A 14,400-nucleotide genomic window follows, 5' to 3' on the forward strand; every position below is an offset into this window, starting at 1 on the left:
CTCTCTTGATGTCATCGAACCAATTGAACTCGCTGCTTCAAACAGACATAGGTTCATTCTGGTATCTTTACACTACTTCACAAAATGGGTTGAAGTCGCATCCTATAAGGATGTAACTAAGAAGGTCGTAGCAGATTTTATTTGGGACCGCATCGTTTGTCGATTTTGAGTACCCGAGTCAATCATTACTGACAATGCCCCCAATCTCAACAATAACTTAATGAAAGACATATGTGAAACATTCAAGATCAAGCATCGAAACTCTACAGCATACATGCCACAAATTAATGGAGTCGTAGAAGCTGCCAACAAGAACATCAAGAAGATATTAAGGAAAATGGTAGACAATTACAAATAATGGCATGAGAAGCTACCGTTTACTTTGCTCGGGTATTTCACCACAATTCGTACATCCACTGGGGCAACTCCCTATCTATTGGTTTACGGTACTGAAGTTGTTATTCCTGCCAAAGTACAAATCCCTTCCTTAATAATCATACAGGAAGCTGAACTCAGCGACGCAGAATGGGTATGGAGCCGGTATGAACAACTATCTCTCATTGATGGAAAAAGAATGAACACAGTATGTCACGGTCAACTCTACCAGAATAGAATGGCAAGAGCTTTAAACAAAAAAGATTAGGTCAAGGCAATTCACACCGGGGCAATTAGTACTAAAAGGGATCTTCCCACATCAGGATGAAGAAAAGGGGAAATTCTCACCCAACTGGCAAGACCCTTACATGGTTCACCGAGTATTAATAGGAGGAGAACTTATACTTGCAAAAATGGATGGAGAGATTTGGCCAAAACCTATCAATTCGGAGTCAAGAGATACTATGTTTAAGTTTATGTTTGCACTTTCTATTTGATGTAACCGAACTACGCTTGACCTGATTCCTGCTTAAGAGGGGATACGTAGGCAGCCCTGTGGGTTCGGTTATATAATAATAAAATCTTCATTCCCCCTATGGTCAAGAACTGGGGCAAGAAATCGAGTTTTCTCGATCTCATCATGTTCGGAACCGCCAAGGAATGTATCGCCAAAAGTACGCATTTAAACTGGGGCAGAATTTTGAGGAGGATCCCCAAAATTTCGAGTTAAGGAGGTTTCAATGTCTTAAAAACATGTCACAGTCATCAATTCACCAAATTATTTGCTCTCGTGCATTATCACATATTCCAAACAACTGCATTTTTAAAAATAATTTATCAAACGCATGTTTTTCTAAAATTTTGTTTCTATAGTAGCCAGACTTTACTCGGGGTGACTCAAGCAGGGCCTCCAGACAAAAGCAAAGGAAAAAAAAGGAATCGAGAGCACGAACCAACCTCCCCCTTCCCCCCGCAAAACTCATAATTTTTCTTTGGATGCATGCACAATGAACATAACAGGAATGTCCGCAAATACATACATATAGCAAGATCACTATCTTCACACCGACAAAGGGCGCCAAACGCAAACACATCAAGCTAAGAAATGCTTTATGCTCTCACATTTAGTCATTGCTTATAGGGCTAAGCATTTCCCTCATCATTGCATAAGGCTAAGCACTGGCTTTCTTTGCACGAGACTAAGCACTGTATCCATTTTTTGCATGAGACTAAGCACTGTCTCCACGTTGCATAAGGCTAAGCACTGCCATTCTTTGCATGATACTAAGCAATGTCTCCACATTGCATAAGGCTAATCACTGCCTTTCTTTTCATGAGACTAAATACTGTCTCCATTCCTTGCATGAGGCTAAGCATTGCCTCCATTATTGCATGAGGCTAAGCATTGCCTTTCCTTGCCAGAGACCAAGCACTGTCTCCGTTCCTTGCATAAGAATAAGCATTGTCTCCACTCTTTGCATAGGGCTAAACACTTCCCTCATCATTGCATAAGGCTAAGCACTGCCTTTCCTTGCATGGGACTAAGCACTGTATCCATTCCTTGCACGAGGTTAAGCATTGACTCCATTGTTGCATATGGCTAGGAATTGTCTTTCCTTGCATGAGACTAAACATTTTCTCCGATCTTTGCATCAGGCTAAGCATTGCCCTTATCTCATACAAGACTAAACCGTGTCTCATCTCGTTCTCGTATATGACTAAGCATTATATGTTTCCTCTATCAAACGATCGATATCACCGCATCTTTGCATCTCATGGGCTGAAACATCATCATATTGTCCGGAGGGGTCATAGTCTGAGGGCATCATTCCATAGCCCGAAGACATCATGCCATGGTCATAGGATCACTCGAAATTGCATATCATTATTCAAAGGCGTCATAGTCCAGAGGCACCATCTTCATGGCCCGAGGACACCATTCCATGGCCTGCAAATCCCTTATCATATGCTTCATGGCCTAGGACGTCATGGTCTAAGGATATCATCCTCATCGTCCGAAGACAACCCTCATGGTCCAAAGGGAATTTGCATCATGTTTAAATTTTTGCAATAACCCATATATATTCGCATGCACCGTGTCTTAAGTCTTGCAGGTAACTCGGGAAGTAACCGTTCTACAAACAGGAGCAATTCTTGCTCCGGTTTTCGTTCACAGTGTTCACATCCTTCGATCACCTCAAATGTAACCAATGATCAGTAATTGATTACCCTTTTGCTCTATAACTGTTCAAATATTTGCCTTATACATCCACAACGTTCAAATTCTCATTCACGACTCCACCTAAATTATTCGTTACCTACGACACTACCCTACCCAAAAGATCCTTTGTTCGAAGCATATGACCACTCTTATAACAACTCCATCGGTTTCGTTCGCCATTGGATCCAGAACTACACACGACCTGATTTCCGTAACACCAGGGATAGGTAGGCAACTCAAGAACCAGGGTTCGACCCCGATTTTTTCAAAATAAATCATTCCTCACTCACTTCGGACAAAATTGGTCATCATTTTCTTTACCCGACAACTCTTTCATCATTCTGGGGGAAAGAAGGGCAATTGTTGATACCTAATTTTGGCCTCATATTTTTTTTAAATAGTATATATACTTTCAAAATATCATTTTACATCATTACTTAATTTACAAGAGTTATACAAGAATTTTTGTGTGTTTTTTTTATATATATATATATATATATATATATATATATATATATATATATATATATATATTTTTAAAAGCTTTAAAATTGATTTTCTTGCATTTAAATTACTTGAATATTTATTAATTACCCCTTAAATTATATTTTTGATGACTTAATTATCCAAAGTTATTATTTGCATCAACATATATGTTTCAAAATATTTTATTTTATTTTATATAAGTATATTTCGTTCAGCATGCCATATATGTTATTTAGCTTAGTGTGTTGTACACTAATAGAATAGAAAGCATGCCTATAGGAATCACACACACACTTCACTTAACTTGTCGAAACATGTTGGCTAAAGTAATTGCTATATTTGTTTCTATATGTACTACTAGACGCTTCTAGATAGCATGCATATAGGATACAACAATACATGTTTTGCTAATGTCCACCTAGATACCATGTCTATAGGGTTTCAATTAATTAATCAATCAAGTGCTTCTATTGCTCTTTGCATGTTGCTCCTTTAGACATCATGACTATAGGATCTTAATCAATCAACCGACTACTTCCGTTACTTTCATTACACTGCCCCGCCTAGATGACATGCCTATAGGGATGGAGTATTATAAAATCAAGTTCAATTGTCAATCCTGCCTATGAGATATTATCACTCGTCTAGAAATTATGTTTATAAAATCAAACGTCATTAATTCTGAGCTTTTAACAGTTTTACTGCCCCATTGCATAAACAATTTAGAGATTATGCCTATAGGAGCTCTTAACACCTTTAATCTGCGAATTCATTAGTCAGAAACAACAATGATGTTTGTGTGATGCTGGAGATCAGAATCGCCTAGAAATTATGCCTATAGGATTTGACAACTTTAATACGTCTTAATTCCCTAAAATATGTACTGCCTAAACTGCCCGCGTGCATTTGTTATTTATGTGTGGAAGCTAATTTGAGCCTTTAATTGTCTTTACGTAAAGTCCTATCTGTTTTGAATGCTGCCTAGTTTTTATCATTTTGAGCAACCTAAGTTGAGTCTAGAACCACCTAATAGAGGTCCAAAGCTTCCTGGACCATAGGCATGGGACGGGTAGTGAATGCATAGGGTACGATTTAGAATTGAATTAGAGAGCCTTTAAGTAAACAACTTCAACATAGTAATTGGGTAGCAGGAGATGATAGTTTGTGTCCGCTGAATAATATGAGCAACCCCCACTTTAAGGGAGTTACGAAGTATTATTTATGTTTCACGGGGTGATCCTTTAGGCTAAAAACTTTAGCCCCCTATATATTTTACACTCAGTCATTTAACATAGATCAATATAGTTGTATTCTTGTAGTCATTAAAATTTATGCCGATTCTCATATGTCTTAATAAGACTCTTCGATTTCTAAATTTTCCTTTATTTATTTGATCACCTAGCCTAATTGCATAATCCACATAATTTAAAGTTCGGCCGGGACCCACCATTCTGGACTTCGAAGAGTGCCAAACACTTCTCTTTGAGGTAATTTGAGCCCTTACCCGATCTTTGGTGATACGGACAAGTCAAATAGAGTTATTTGCAAATAGGTGCCCTAACGCACCTCAAAATTGTTCGGTGGCAACTCTTCTCCTTTAATACCCATTTAAAAGAGTTGTCACATGTCGAAACCCGCTTTTGTGAGAAAATGGGGCACGACACATCGACCTAAGATAGGAGGTCGTAAACACGCTATGACAGGGACACCTCAAAGAGTTGTTGAGCGGCCGGGGAAGGACCAACTTTGCCAGAGGAAGTGAACAGCATCAAGGACCGCCGAAACCACCCTTGCTGACCCGTACTATCCATATGATCATCGGTGGAGTCAATGTTGCTTCCATCAATAGTGTGAAGTTTACCAGAACCCACAAGCTCAAACAGTCGATCACCCACAAACGATATGATAAACTCGAAGAAAGTATCATCTTTGATAAGTCAGATACCAATGGTTTGGTTTTGCCTCACTATGATGCTCTTGTTATCACTTTACAAATTTTAGATATCGACGTGGGGCGCATTATGGTGGACGATGGGAGCGGCGCATGCATTATCCACTCTCGAGTACTTGCACAAATGAAACTCGAGGATAAGATAGTGTCATGCTGCATCACACTAACGGGTTTTAACAATGCAGTTGAGCAAACATCCGGTGAGATCACACTCACCGTCCTAGCCGGTGGAGTCACCATGGAAACCACATTCCATATCATGGACCAAGACACAATGTACAACACCATAATAGGGCAACCATGGATACACACCATGAGAGACATCCCCTCCAACTTTTACCAAGTCATCAAATTCCCAACTCCATGGGGAATATTCAGTATACCAAGGAAACAATGCACATCCCAGGAATGCTACTACATCGCCCTAGACTGTACAACCATCCAACAAACAAAGGACAAAGAAAAAGAGGCATAGCAATCAACATGGTTGAGGTCGATGTGTAATGACAGCAAGGACGTCATCAGAGACCCCGATATGGTCGAAGCTGCAGGATCAATTGTAGAGGACCTCGACCCCGTTCAGTTAGATAGCAACGACCACACCAAGAAAGCTTACATTGGCTACAAACTTCAAGAACCAGGTAAGTTTTGTCAATTCTTAACTGCTAACGCGGACTTGTTTGTTTTTAGCCATGCAGATATGCCAAGTATCCCAAAGAAGATAGCCACACACAAATTGAACATCGATCTATTCCACCCCCCGATGAGGCAGGTTAGGCGTAAGTTCAACTCCGCAATTAATGATGTAGTATGTGAAGGGGTGGAAAATTTGTTTGAAAATGGCTTTATCAGGGAGTCGAAATACCCCCAATGGGTCGCTAACATGGTCATGGTGAAAATAAAGAATGGAAAATGGTGGATGTGCGTAGATTTTACTAACCTGAACAAAGCATGCCCCAAAGATTCGTTTCCACTACCCCATATCGACCAACTCATCGATGCAACGGTCGGGCATAAACTACTAAGCTTCTTGGACGCCTACTCGGGCTATAATCAGATCCTCATGGAGGAAGAGGATCAGGAAAAAAACCCCTTCATCACCCATCAGGGGACGTACTGCTACAAGGTTATGCCCTCTGGGCCGAAAAATACGGGGGCGACTTATCAAAGGTCGGTGACGAGGATGTTCAAAGATCAACTCTGTAAAATTGTAGAAGTCTATATAGACGAGATGCTGGTCAAATCCAAAAGGAAAAAAGATCACATCGACCACTTGAGAGAAACCTTCGGCATACTCAGGCAATACGGAATGAAACTGAACCCCCAAAAATGTGCATTCGGCGTGGCCTCAAGAATATTCTTAGGTTTCCTAGTGTCACAACGAGGTATCGAGGTCAATCCTGACCAAATCAAGGCCATCTAAGGAATACTGGAGCACTTGACCACCGAAAAACAGGTTCAGAGGTTGACTGGCCATATCGCCACCCTTTCAAGTTTCATTTCGTGATCATCTGATAGGTACCATAAATTCTTCGGCGTACTCAAAGAGGATAACAGCCTCCAATGGACCCCTGAGTGCGCCCAAGCCCTGAAGGAGTTAAAGGTGTACATGTCATCACCACTGTTGCTTTCAAAACCAGAAGTGGGGCAGCACCTCCTCGTCTATATCGCCGTGTCCGAAGTAGTTGTGAGTGCAGTCCTGGTCCGAGAAAATAAAGGTATGCAGTCTCCCATCTATTACATTAGCAAAACACTAGTCGACGCCAAGATAAGATACCCCCCACCTCGAAAAGCTGGCTTTGGCCTTAGTCGTAGCTTCACGAAAGCTTAGACCATATTTCCAATGCCACCCCATCTCGGTCGTCAAGACTTTCCCCCTGAGAAGCATTTTGCATAAATCCGAGCTATCGGGCAGGTTGGCCAAATGGGCCATCGAATTGAGCAAGCACTATATCACATATCGGCCGCGAAGAACAACAAAGTCACAAGTCCTTGTAGACTTCGTCGCTGACTTCAGCGCAAAAATAATGCCCGAAGTCGAAAAAGAAGCCATCCACGCTTCTCCCCAAACGCAAGACCTCTGGATCCTGTACACTGATGACCCGTCTAACATGTCAGGGTCCGGGCTGGGACTCTACTCGACGTCCCAACAGGCGAAGTGATTCACCAGTCCATTAGATGCCAGGACATGACTAACAACGAGGCCGAGTAGGAGGCCGTAATTGCACGATTAAGACTAGCAGTCAAATACTGAGCAAAACGGCTAAGACTGCGTTGCGATTCTCAACTCGTAGTCAACAAAGTCACAGGGACTTTCCAAATCAAGGAACAAAGGTTGCAAAAGTACCAGACCGAAATTTGCACGCTGCTACCGGAGTTCGACGAATGTCAACTTGACCAGATCCCCCAAGCACAAAATACCGAGGCATACGGCCTCACCAAATTAGTCACAACCACTAAAAACATTGCAACCAGAGATAGAAGCATTGTCCATCTTTTCAATTCATCAATAGACCTAATTGAGGTAAGAACCATAAACCTGACTTGGGACTGGCGCAACCGTATTGTTACATAATTGCAGGACAAAATACTCCCAGTTGATTAAAAAAGAAGCCAAGAAATTGCGGATACAAGCACCCCGGTACAACACCATTCACAACGACCAGTGCAAGAGAACGTACAGTGGCCCTATAGCGAAATACCTGGGCCCGAATCAGACGTGGCGCGTCCTTGAAGAAGTACACGAAGGCCACTGTGGATCTCATTCCGACAATTGGGCTTTGGTCAGATGCCTCATACGGGCATGGTATTACTGGCCCACCATCAAAAAGGAGGCAGCATATTTCATGAAAAAGTGCGAGCAATGCCAAAAATATGCCCCAATGATCCACCAAGCAGGCGAACACCTATACTCAGTGACTTCCCCTTGGCCGTTCATCAAATGTAGAATAGACATCATGGGCCCCCCTCCCGACAGGATGAGGTAACGTACATTTTTTTTTGGTTTTAACTGATTATTTATCTAAATGGGTAGAAGCAAGAGCATTCGCCCAAAGACATGAACAGGAAGTGATCACCTTCATATGGAAAAACATCATATGTCGATTTGGCCTCCCCAAAAAGATCAGCTGCAACAACCGACCCCAATTTACAGGAAAGAAAGTCACTGAGTTTTTAAGAAATGGCATATCAAAAGAATACTCTCAACGCCAAACCACCCCGCGGGCACCGGACAAGCAGAGTCCTCCAATAAGTCGATATTGAACATCATGAAAAACAAACTCAAAGACGCCGAAAGGTTATTGCCGGAAATATTACCAGAAGTACTCTTTGGTCTATGGGAACAACACCGAAGACAAGCACAGGAGAGACGCCTTACTCATTGGTCTATGGAACTGATGCAGTAATACCGATCGAAGTCGGGGAGCCCATCCTAAGATACTCCTACGAAAGCGGACTCAGCAACGATGAAAGCAGAAGGCAGGAGCTCGACGAAGTCGAAGAACGAAGAGATATGGCCTACATAAGGATGATCGTCCAAAAGCAACAAGCAGAAAGCTATTATAACAAAAAGGCAAAGATCAGGCCACTCAAAGTTAGGGACTACATGCTTAAAGCTAAAACACAAGCGAGACAAAACCCATGGGAAGGTAAACTAGGAACAAATTGGGATGACCCGTACAAAATCACGACGACAGCGAGCAAGGGGTCATTCAAACTAGAAACAATGGAAGGAAAGCTACTACCAAACAACTGGAATATCGCAAACCTCAAGTACTTCAACTTTTAAGACAAGAAGCGTCCCCAAAGTCGTACTTTTTTTCCCTCACTTGTGTTTTGCCCCAATTGGGTTTTCTCAAGGAGGTTTTTAAGGAGGCGACAGAGGGGACACTTCAGGTTGAAGTGCGCACGGACGGAGGCACATGACGGCTAGTTCATTGCTCGACCTCTCAGGACTCCTCCAAGTCAACCAATAAAGGGACTAGATAGGCTAGGACTAGAATGTAAATGCCAGCCAACGTCCGAAAAAATATGTAAATTTCTCCAAGTGTATGAACAAAGCACAAATGCATGAAGTTTATTTCTATTTCTCCAAATGTACAACCAAGGCAACGTTGCCTTAAAGATCACAATGCCTACATATGCCGCACCTAGAGGCATACCTAATCGACCCTCGGCCATAACTAAGTATAGATTGTATTCGACCCTGTTCGAATCAACACCTAACCGGCCCGCGGCCATAACTAAGTATAGGCTGTATTCGACCTTATTTGAATCAACACCTAACCGGTCCTCGACCATAACTAAGTATAGGTTGTATTCGACCTCGTTCGAATCAACACCTAATCGGACCTCGGCCATAACTAAGTATAGGCTATATTCGACCTCGTTCGAATCAATACCTAACCAGCCCTCGGCCATAACTGAGTATAGGTTGTATTCGACCTCGTTCAAATTAACACCTAACTGGCCTTCTGACATAAATAAATATACGATATGTTCGACCTCGTTCGAGCTAATATCTACTGGCCCTTGGCCATGATCAAACTTAGCTTTTGTTTTGACATCGATCGAACTAACACCCGTCGACCTGCACCCATAATTAAACTAAGGATATGTCTAACCCTTCTCGAGCTAAATGATTATGACTAAGAAAACCAAGGCAACCAAGCAACAAGATCAAAAGCATACAGGTTCGAACTGAAGAAAAAGAATTAGGTACAAATAACAAAACTGGTATTTTCATACTTAGAATATTTTTTACAAAGGCTCGAAAAGATACCCATAAAAAACTTACAAGTTTGCGGCAAAACAAAAAGAAGGAAAAGAAAAACTACTAATCGCCGCCAGGCCCGGCAGCGCCATCTGCCTGATCACCTAGGCCATCCCCATCTGCCCCTTCACCATCACCATCTCCCTCAGGATACTCGTCCTCATACCAAGCGTCCTCTTCAATCCGATCCACGCCCGTATTCCCCTCATCATCACCGACCTTCAGTGTAGTAGGATCGTAGCCACAAGCGACCCGAGCTCTACGTGCCTTAACACGAGCATCCTCGAAGACGGCTTCTGAAATGGTTCTCGCCCTCGTCAGATCTCTAAATATATCCAGCTGGGCCTCGGCGTAAATCCACTCCTCGTACAAATCTCGAGGAATATCAGGAAAATTATAAGTGCGAGAAGAGGATGGTCGAGCCAATAACGGTGCCTTTTCGGCCTCAAGAGTGGCGACTCGATCACAAAGGCCAGAAGCCACTTTCACTAATTCTCCAATCCGTTCATCAAGACGCTCTTCTTTGAGTCTGGCCATCTCCAAGGCACTCTCTCACTCGGAATGAAGAACATGGATCACGATCTCCAAAGCCTCTGTCTTCTTCATAACCCCCGACTAAGTTAACTCCGCCTTTTCGAGATTCGTTGCCTTCTCGGCGACCTCGCCACTTAAAGCATCCTCTTTAAATTCACACTCCTCAAGCTCGGTGCGCAGCACTGGGCTTCGACCCCCTACTAACCTCAAGATCCTCTTCTTTATCTCTTAGCACCCCCTGAAGAACACTGTATTTTTCGATGACCCTCACCAGCTCGTCATCCCTTTCCTTCAGTTCGTCTCGAAGAGCCTGGAGATTGTCGCTCTCACCAAACTGCCTACAAATCTCGCGGTGCTTGCCACGGTACTCGCGGTATTTCTGCTTCATCTTCAGAAAAATAGCCTTACGCCTCTCCTCTTTTCGGACGCTTTCAATTTCCAAAATCACAGTCTGAAAGAGAAAGAAAAAGAAAGAGAAGAGTAAAAACGAAGCCTAAACGTTGAACTTGACAAAAAAAATAAAAGAAGTCAAAAAACTTACCCTGAGAGCGAGGCCGGCTATGCTCCTTGATAAGGTAACGTCATCCATCTTTTCAAGGGTTTTACCCTCCACGTCGGAACAGAGGGGACCAAGAGAAGGAACTAGGTTCTCCGTATTTACCAACAAATCTCGATCCATGAGGAATGCAATGGTCCGCGTGGACAACTCCAGTCTTATTTTGAGTCGGGTAAATCCCTCCCCCATCATCCTCACCTCATCGGCGTCAATTTCAGAGCCCGTCTCATAGCCCTCCTTGGAAACGCCTTTACCTTTCATGTCGTCCAGCGAAAAAGGACCGTCATCCGGTTACGAGGCCAATGGCTCATCTTGCCGTAAAATATCATAGACCTTCGCGGACGGCCCTTCGGCTTCCATCAAGGCATCGGGAAGGGACACACCCTCTGCGACCTTAGCCGATGGTGGAATCTCAGACGGCAACTCGATGTCATCTTCAAGCACTATTGTCGCTGTCTCACGGATGACAAAATCGTCCCTTACTGAATCCATAGTCTGGGCGACCCCATCACCGACGTCCACAGATCTTCTCTTACGGGGAACCAAATCCCCGCCGCTCGGCGTTAACTCCTCCTCATCCACTAGACGAAGCAAAGGGGAAGTCGGAAGCTCTACTGTTGATATGTCTGCAGGCGGAGAAGAAACTGATGTCAAGGCAGCAGTATGTGGGGCCGACGATCGAGCAAGCCTATCCGTGGTCATAATAGGAATAAACGCCGAAGAAGAGGCAGCCTTATTCTTACGAAATGCAGGAGGAGGAGCCCTCGGCCTCCTCGAAGATCCTCGAATGGAAAAGGAAATATTGATGGTTATCACCACCAAGAACAAACCGCCATGAGCTAGCGACCATGAGGTCAAGACAACAAAAATTTATACAGATGAACTCACCGGCCAAGGAAGAAGCTAGCCCGAACTTCTTGAGAAAACCCGGCCATTCACGAATCCCCACAATGTGAGGCAGATTCCGGCCAACTCAGTTTGAAATGTCCCCGACCAAAGGAGGGGGCGTAGTCTTGGCTATAGGAAGAAGAGACAAAATTTCAGAGCCAGTGACTAAGACAAATCAAATGCTTTCGGCAAAGAATAAATACTTACGAGCGTAATTCCAAGTCTCAGGGAAGCCGTTCGTGTTGGTCACCACGTCTTCGGTTCTGACAAAAAAGTAGTTGTGCCATAACTGACAATTTGCCTTGTTATCCATCTTCACCACTAGGCATTTACCTCCTCGGTGGCGAAGATATAACATCGTCCCCATGTAAAAACTGGGGGCGAAGAGATCCATCAGATGGCAGAGTGTGACCTCGACCCCGGCCAACTCCGCAAATTTTGTGAGCATCCTAATAAGCTTGTAGATGTATGGAGAGAGTTGGGCCGGACAAACGCCATAGTAGCGGAAAAATTCCTCTGCCAACGGGAGAAGGGGAAGAGTATAGCCAACATGGAAAGGATATGCATAAAACGCGCAATAACTGGGGCGACAGATTTGTACCGTATCACGCCCTGCGGGGACCAGATCGATGTGGGCAGGAATATTGAATTTTGCCCTAAGTTTAGCTAGATCGACCTCTTTCATCGCCGATTCCGAGACCTCGGGCTCGCCTTCAGGCGCCTTCAAAAAGTTAGACCTAACTTTCTCACTATGAGAAATTATTTCCTCCACCGTAGGAAAATTCTCATCTTCAACGGCGACAGAGACGCCATCAGCACGAGGGGGCATAAGCACCACCAAAGGGACATGGTCAACTCTCGCACCAGAACTAAAGGATACATTAGCCATATTTTTGAAAGAGGATATTCAGGAAAGGAAGTATTAGAGGCAATGAGAATCACTAGGACCAGTAAAGAAGATATGCGGCAATGGAAGAAGAAGAAGAAGGCACAAGGTTTTTATGAGAAAAATGCGTAGGGGACAAATGAATACCGTTACACCTCTCTTTATAAGAATTCAGGCATCAAAACCAAGAGACTATGCCATCATTACCTGGCAATGGAATCGAAATGGAAGCCCCCAACTGACAGTCGCACAGGGAAATGACGCAGAGCATGGGGAAAATGCACCATAATGACGCACGATGTTATGACGTTATTCTGGTGCGGAAGCGACACAACCCTGAAAGTTGTGGTTCACGAAAGATCATGATGTCATCTCTTCTGAAACGCCACTGCTTGACTCTCTCATCCAAATTTTGTCAACCGCAGTAAACAGAATCCACTCATTAAGGTCGCCTGAGGCCGGCCTTAATAAGCGGAGGGACTGACTGTATGGGTCGATATCTGTCTCAATACTTGGGACCAAGCAATATTGAAAAAAGAGTCTGCCGAGGTCGACCAGAAGATGGCAAAGCCCGTGGTCGAGATGCAGAAGATGGTCGGTGTCGAGTGCCATAAAAAGAGCTATAACGGCTAGTTTATTAGGGTAGAATATTAAAAAGAATATTCTGTTGGATATTCTTTGTATTTGTACTACTAGGGTTTATTGAGGGTATATCCCATATAAATAGGGAAAAAAGATAATGAATAGAGGCATGTGATATTCATTGTGATAAGAGCGGACCTTGCTAAAAGATTCTCTTCCCCTTAAAAAGATACAAAGAACACATTTTTATCAAGATTCTTGTTCATATTATCCTACACTTTTCCATCAGATCCGAGAATATTTCGAATGTTCTAAGATCTGTCTATCACTCATCATTGTCATGAGAAATAATCACCTAACTCATCATTTATTGAGTGAATCACTCCTCCTATTTACTAAAATGCCATTTATTGTTATTCATTATTAGCCATTCTCTCATTATTGCTTACACTTTATGACTATTTAATACTTATTATTGTCAACCCCTTCCTGGATCTGTCCCACCTCATACATGTTTTCAAGATTCGCATCTAGAGATATTATCATTAATTAGGTTTAACCCGTTATTACACAAAAAATAATAGTTTTAGCCGAAAGTTACACTTTTCGGTTAAACAAATAAAATAGTGGAAGTGTTACTCAAACAGTCAAACGTGAATGTTCACCCCTTATTTAAAAGGGCTATCTTTTATTTTTGTTGGTCGGTCAAAATTAATTACAGGTGTCCGTTAGTCAAAATTAATTACATGTACTATTTCAAATATACAAAGCATATTATTTTTTAGGGAAGCCAACACAAGAAGTTATGGAAGTAACAAGGGGTCATAAGTTAACTATTCAATGATCGATCATGTCATAGTCACACTACACGATGAATATACAATTTACTAGTATAAATTTGCAGCTAACTATAAAGTATGCAACATATAATATCTGATAGTTAGTTAGCTACATCCCATCTTCTGTTCGGTGACAAATTATAACATGAAAGGTGTTCTATTAGTGTTAAATATATTCGCTATATTAAAAATATTGATTTTCCCTTAAAACACCGTATATAGTAGTGATGAATTTATATACTAGGAATTTATCTGTAAATTATTTGATGACCTTATAATTTTAATAGAAATGATAATATCTTGTCAAC

At 42.5% G+C, this 14,400-nt stretch overlaps 2 protein-coding genes across 2 annotated transcripts; both read left to right on the forward strand.

Annotated features, from left to right (window-relative positions):
* The first annotated feature begins 4,893 nt into the window (after positions 1–4,893).
* Positions 4,894–5,508, forward strand: LOC138895580 (uncharacterized). Its single transcript, XM_070180287.1, has one exon. It carries the CDS (start codon positions 4,894–4,896, stop codon positions 5,506–5,508), a length of 615 nt encoding a protein of 204 aa, XP_070036388.1.
* A 2,862-nt stretch (positions 5,509–8,370) lies between these two features.
* Positions 8,371–8,823, forward strand: LOC138895581 (uncharacterized). The gene has a single exon (XM_070180288.1). It carries the CDS (start codon positions 8,371–8,373, stop codon positions 8,821–8,823), a length of 453 nt encoding a protein of 150 aa, XP_070036389.1.
* Positions 8,824–14,400: the final 5,577 nt, after the last annotated feature.

Source organism: Nicotiana tomentosiformis, chromosome 7 (assembly GCF_000390325.3).
Source record: "Nicotiana tomentosiformis chromosome 7, ASM39032v3, whole genome shotgun sequence".
Classification (NCBI taxonomy): Eukaryota; Viridiplantae; Streptophyta; class Magnoliopsida; order Solanales; family Solanaceae; genus Nicotiana; species Nicotiana tomentosiformis.

Excerpts from the sequence above, each read along its gene's own strand:
- LOC138895581 (XM_070180288.1), top strand. The coding sequence starts at position 8,371 with ATGGGAACAACACCGAAGACAAGCACAGGAGAGACGCCTTACTCATTG.
- LOC138895580 (XM_070180287.1), top strand. The coding sequence starts at position 4,894 with ATGATCATCGGTGGAGTCAATGTTGCTTCCATCAATAGTGTGAAGTTT.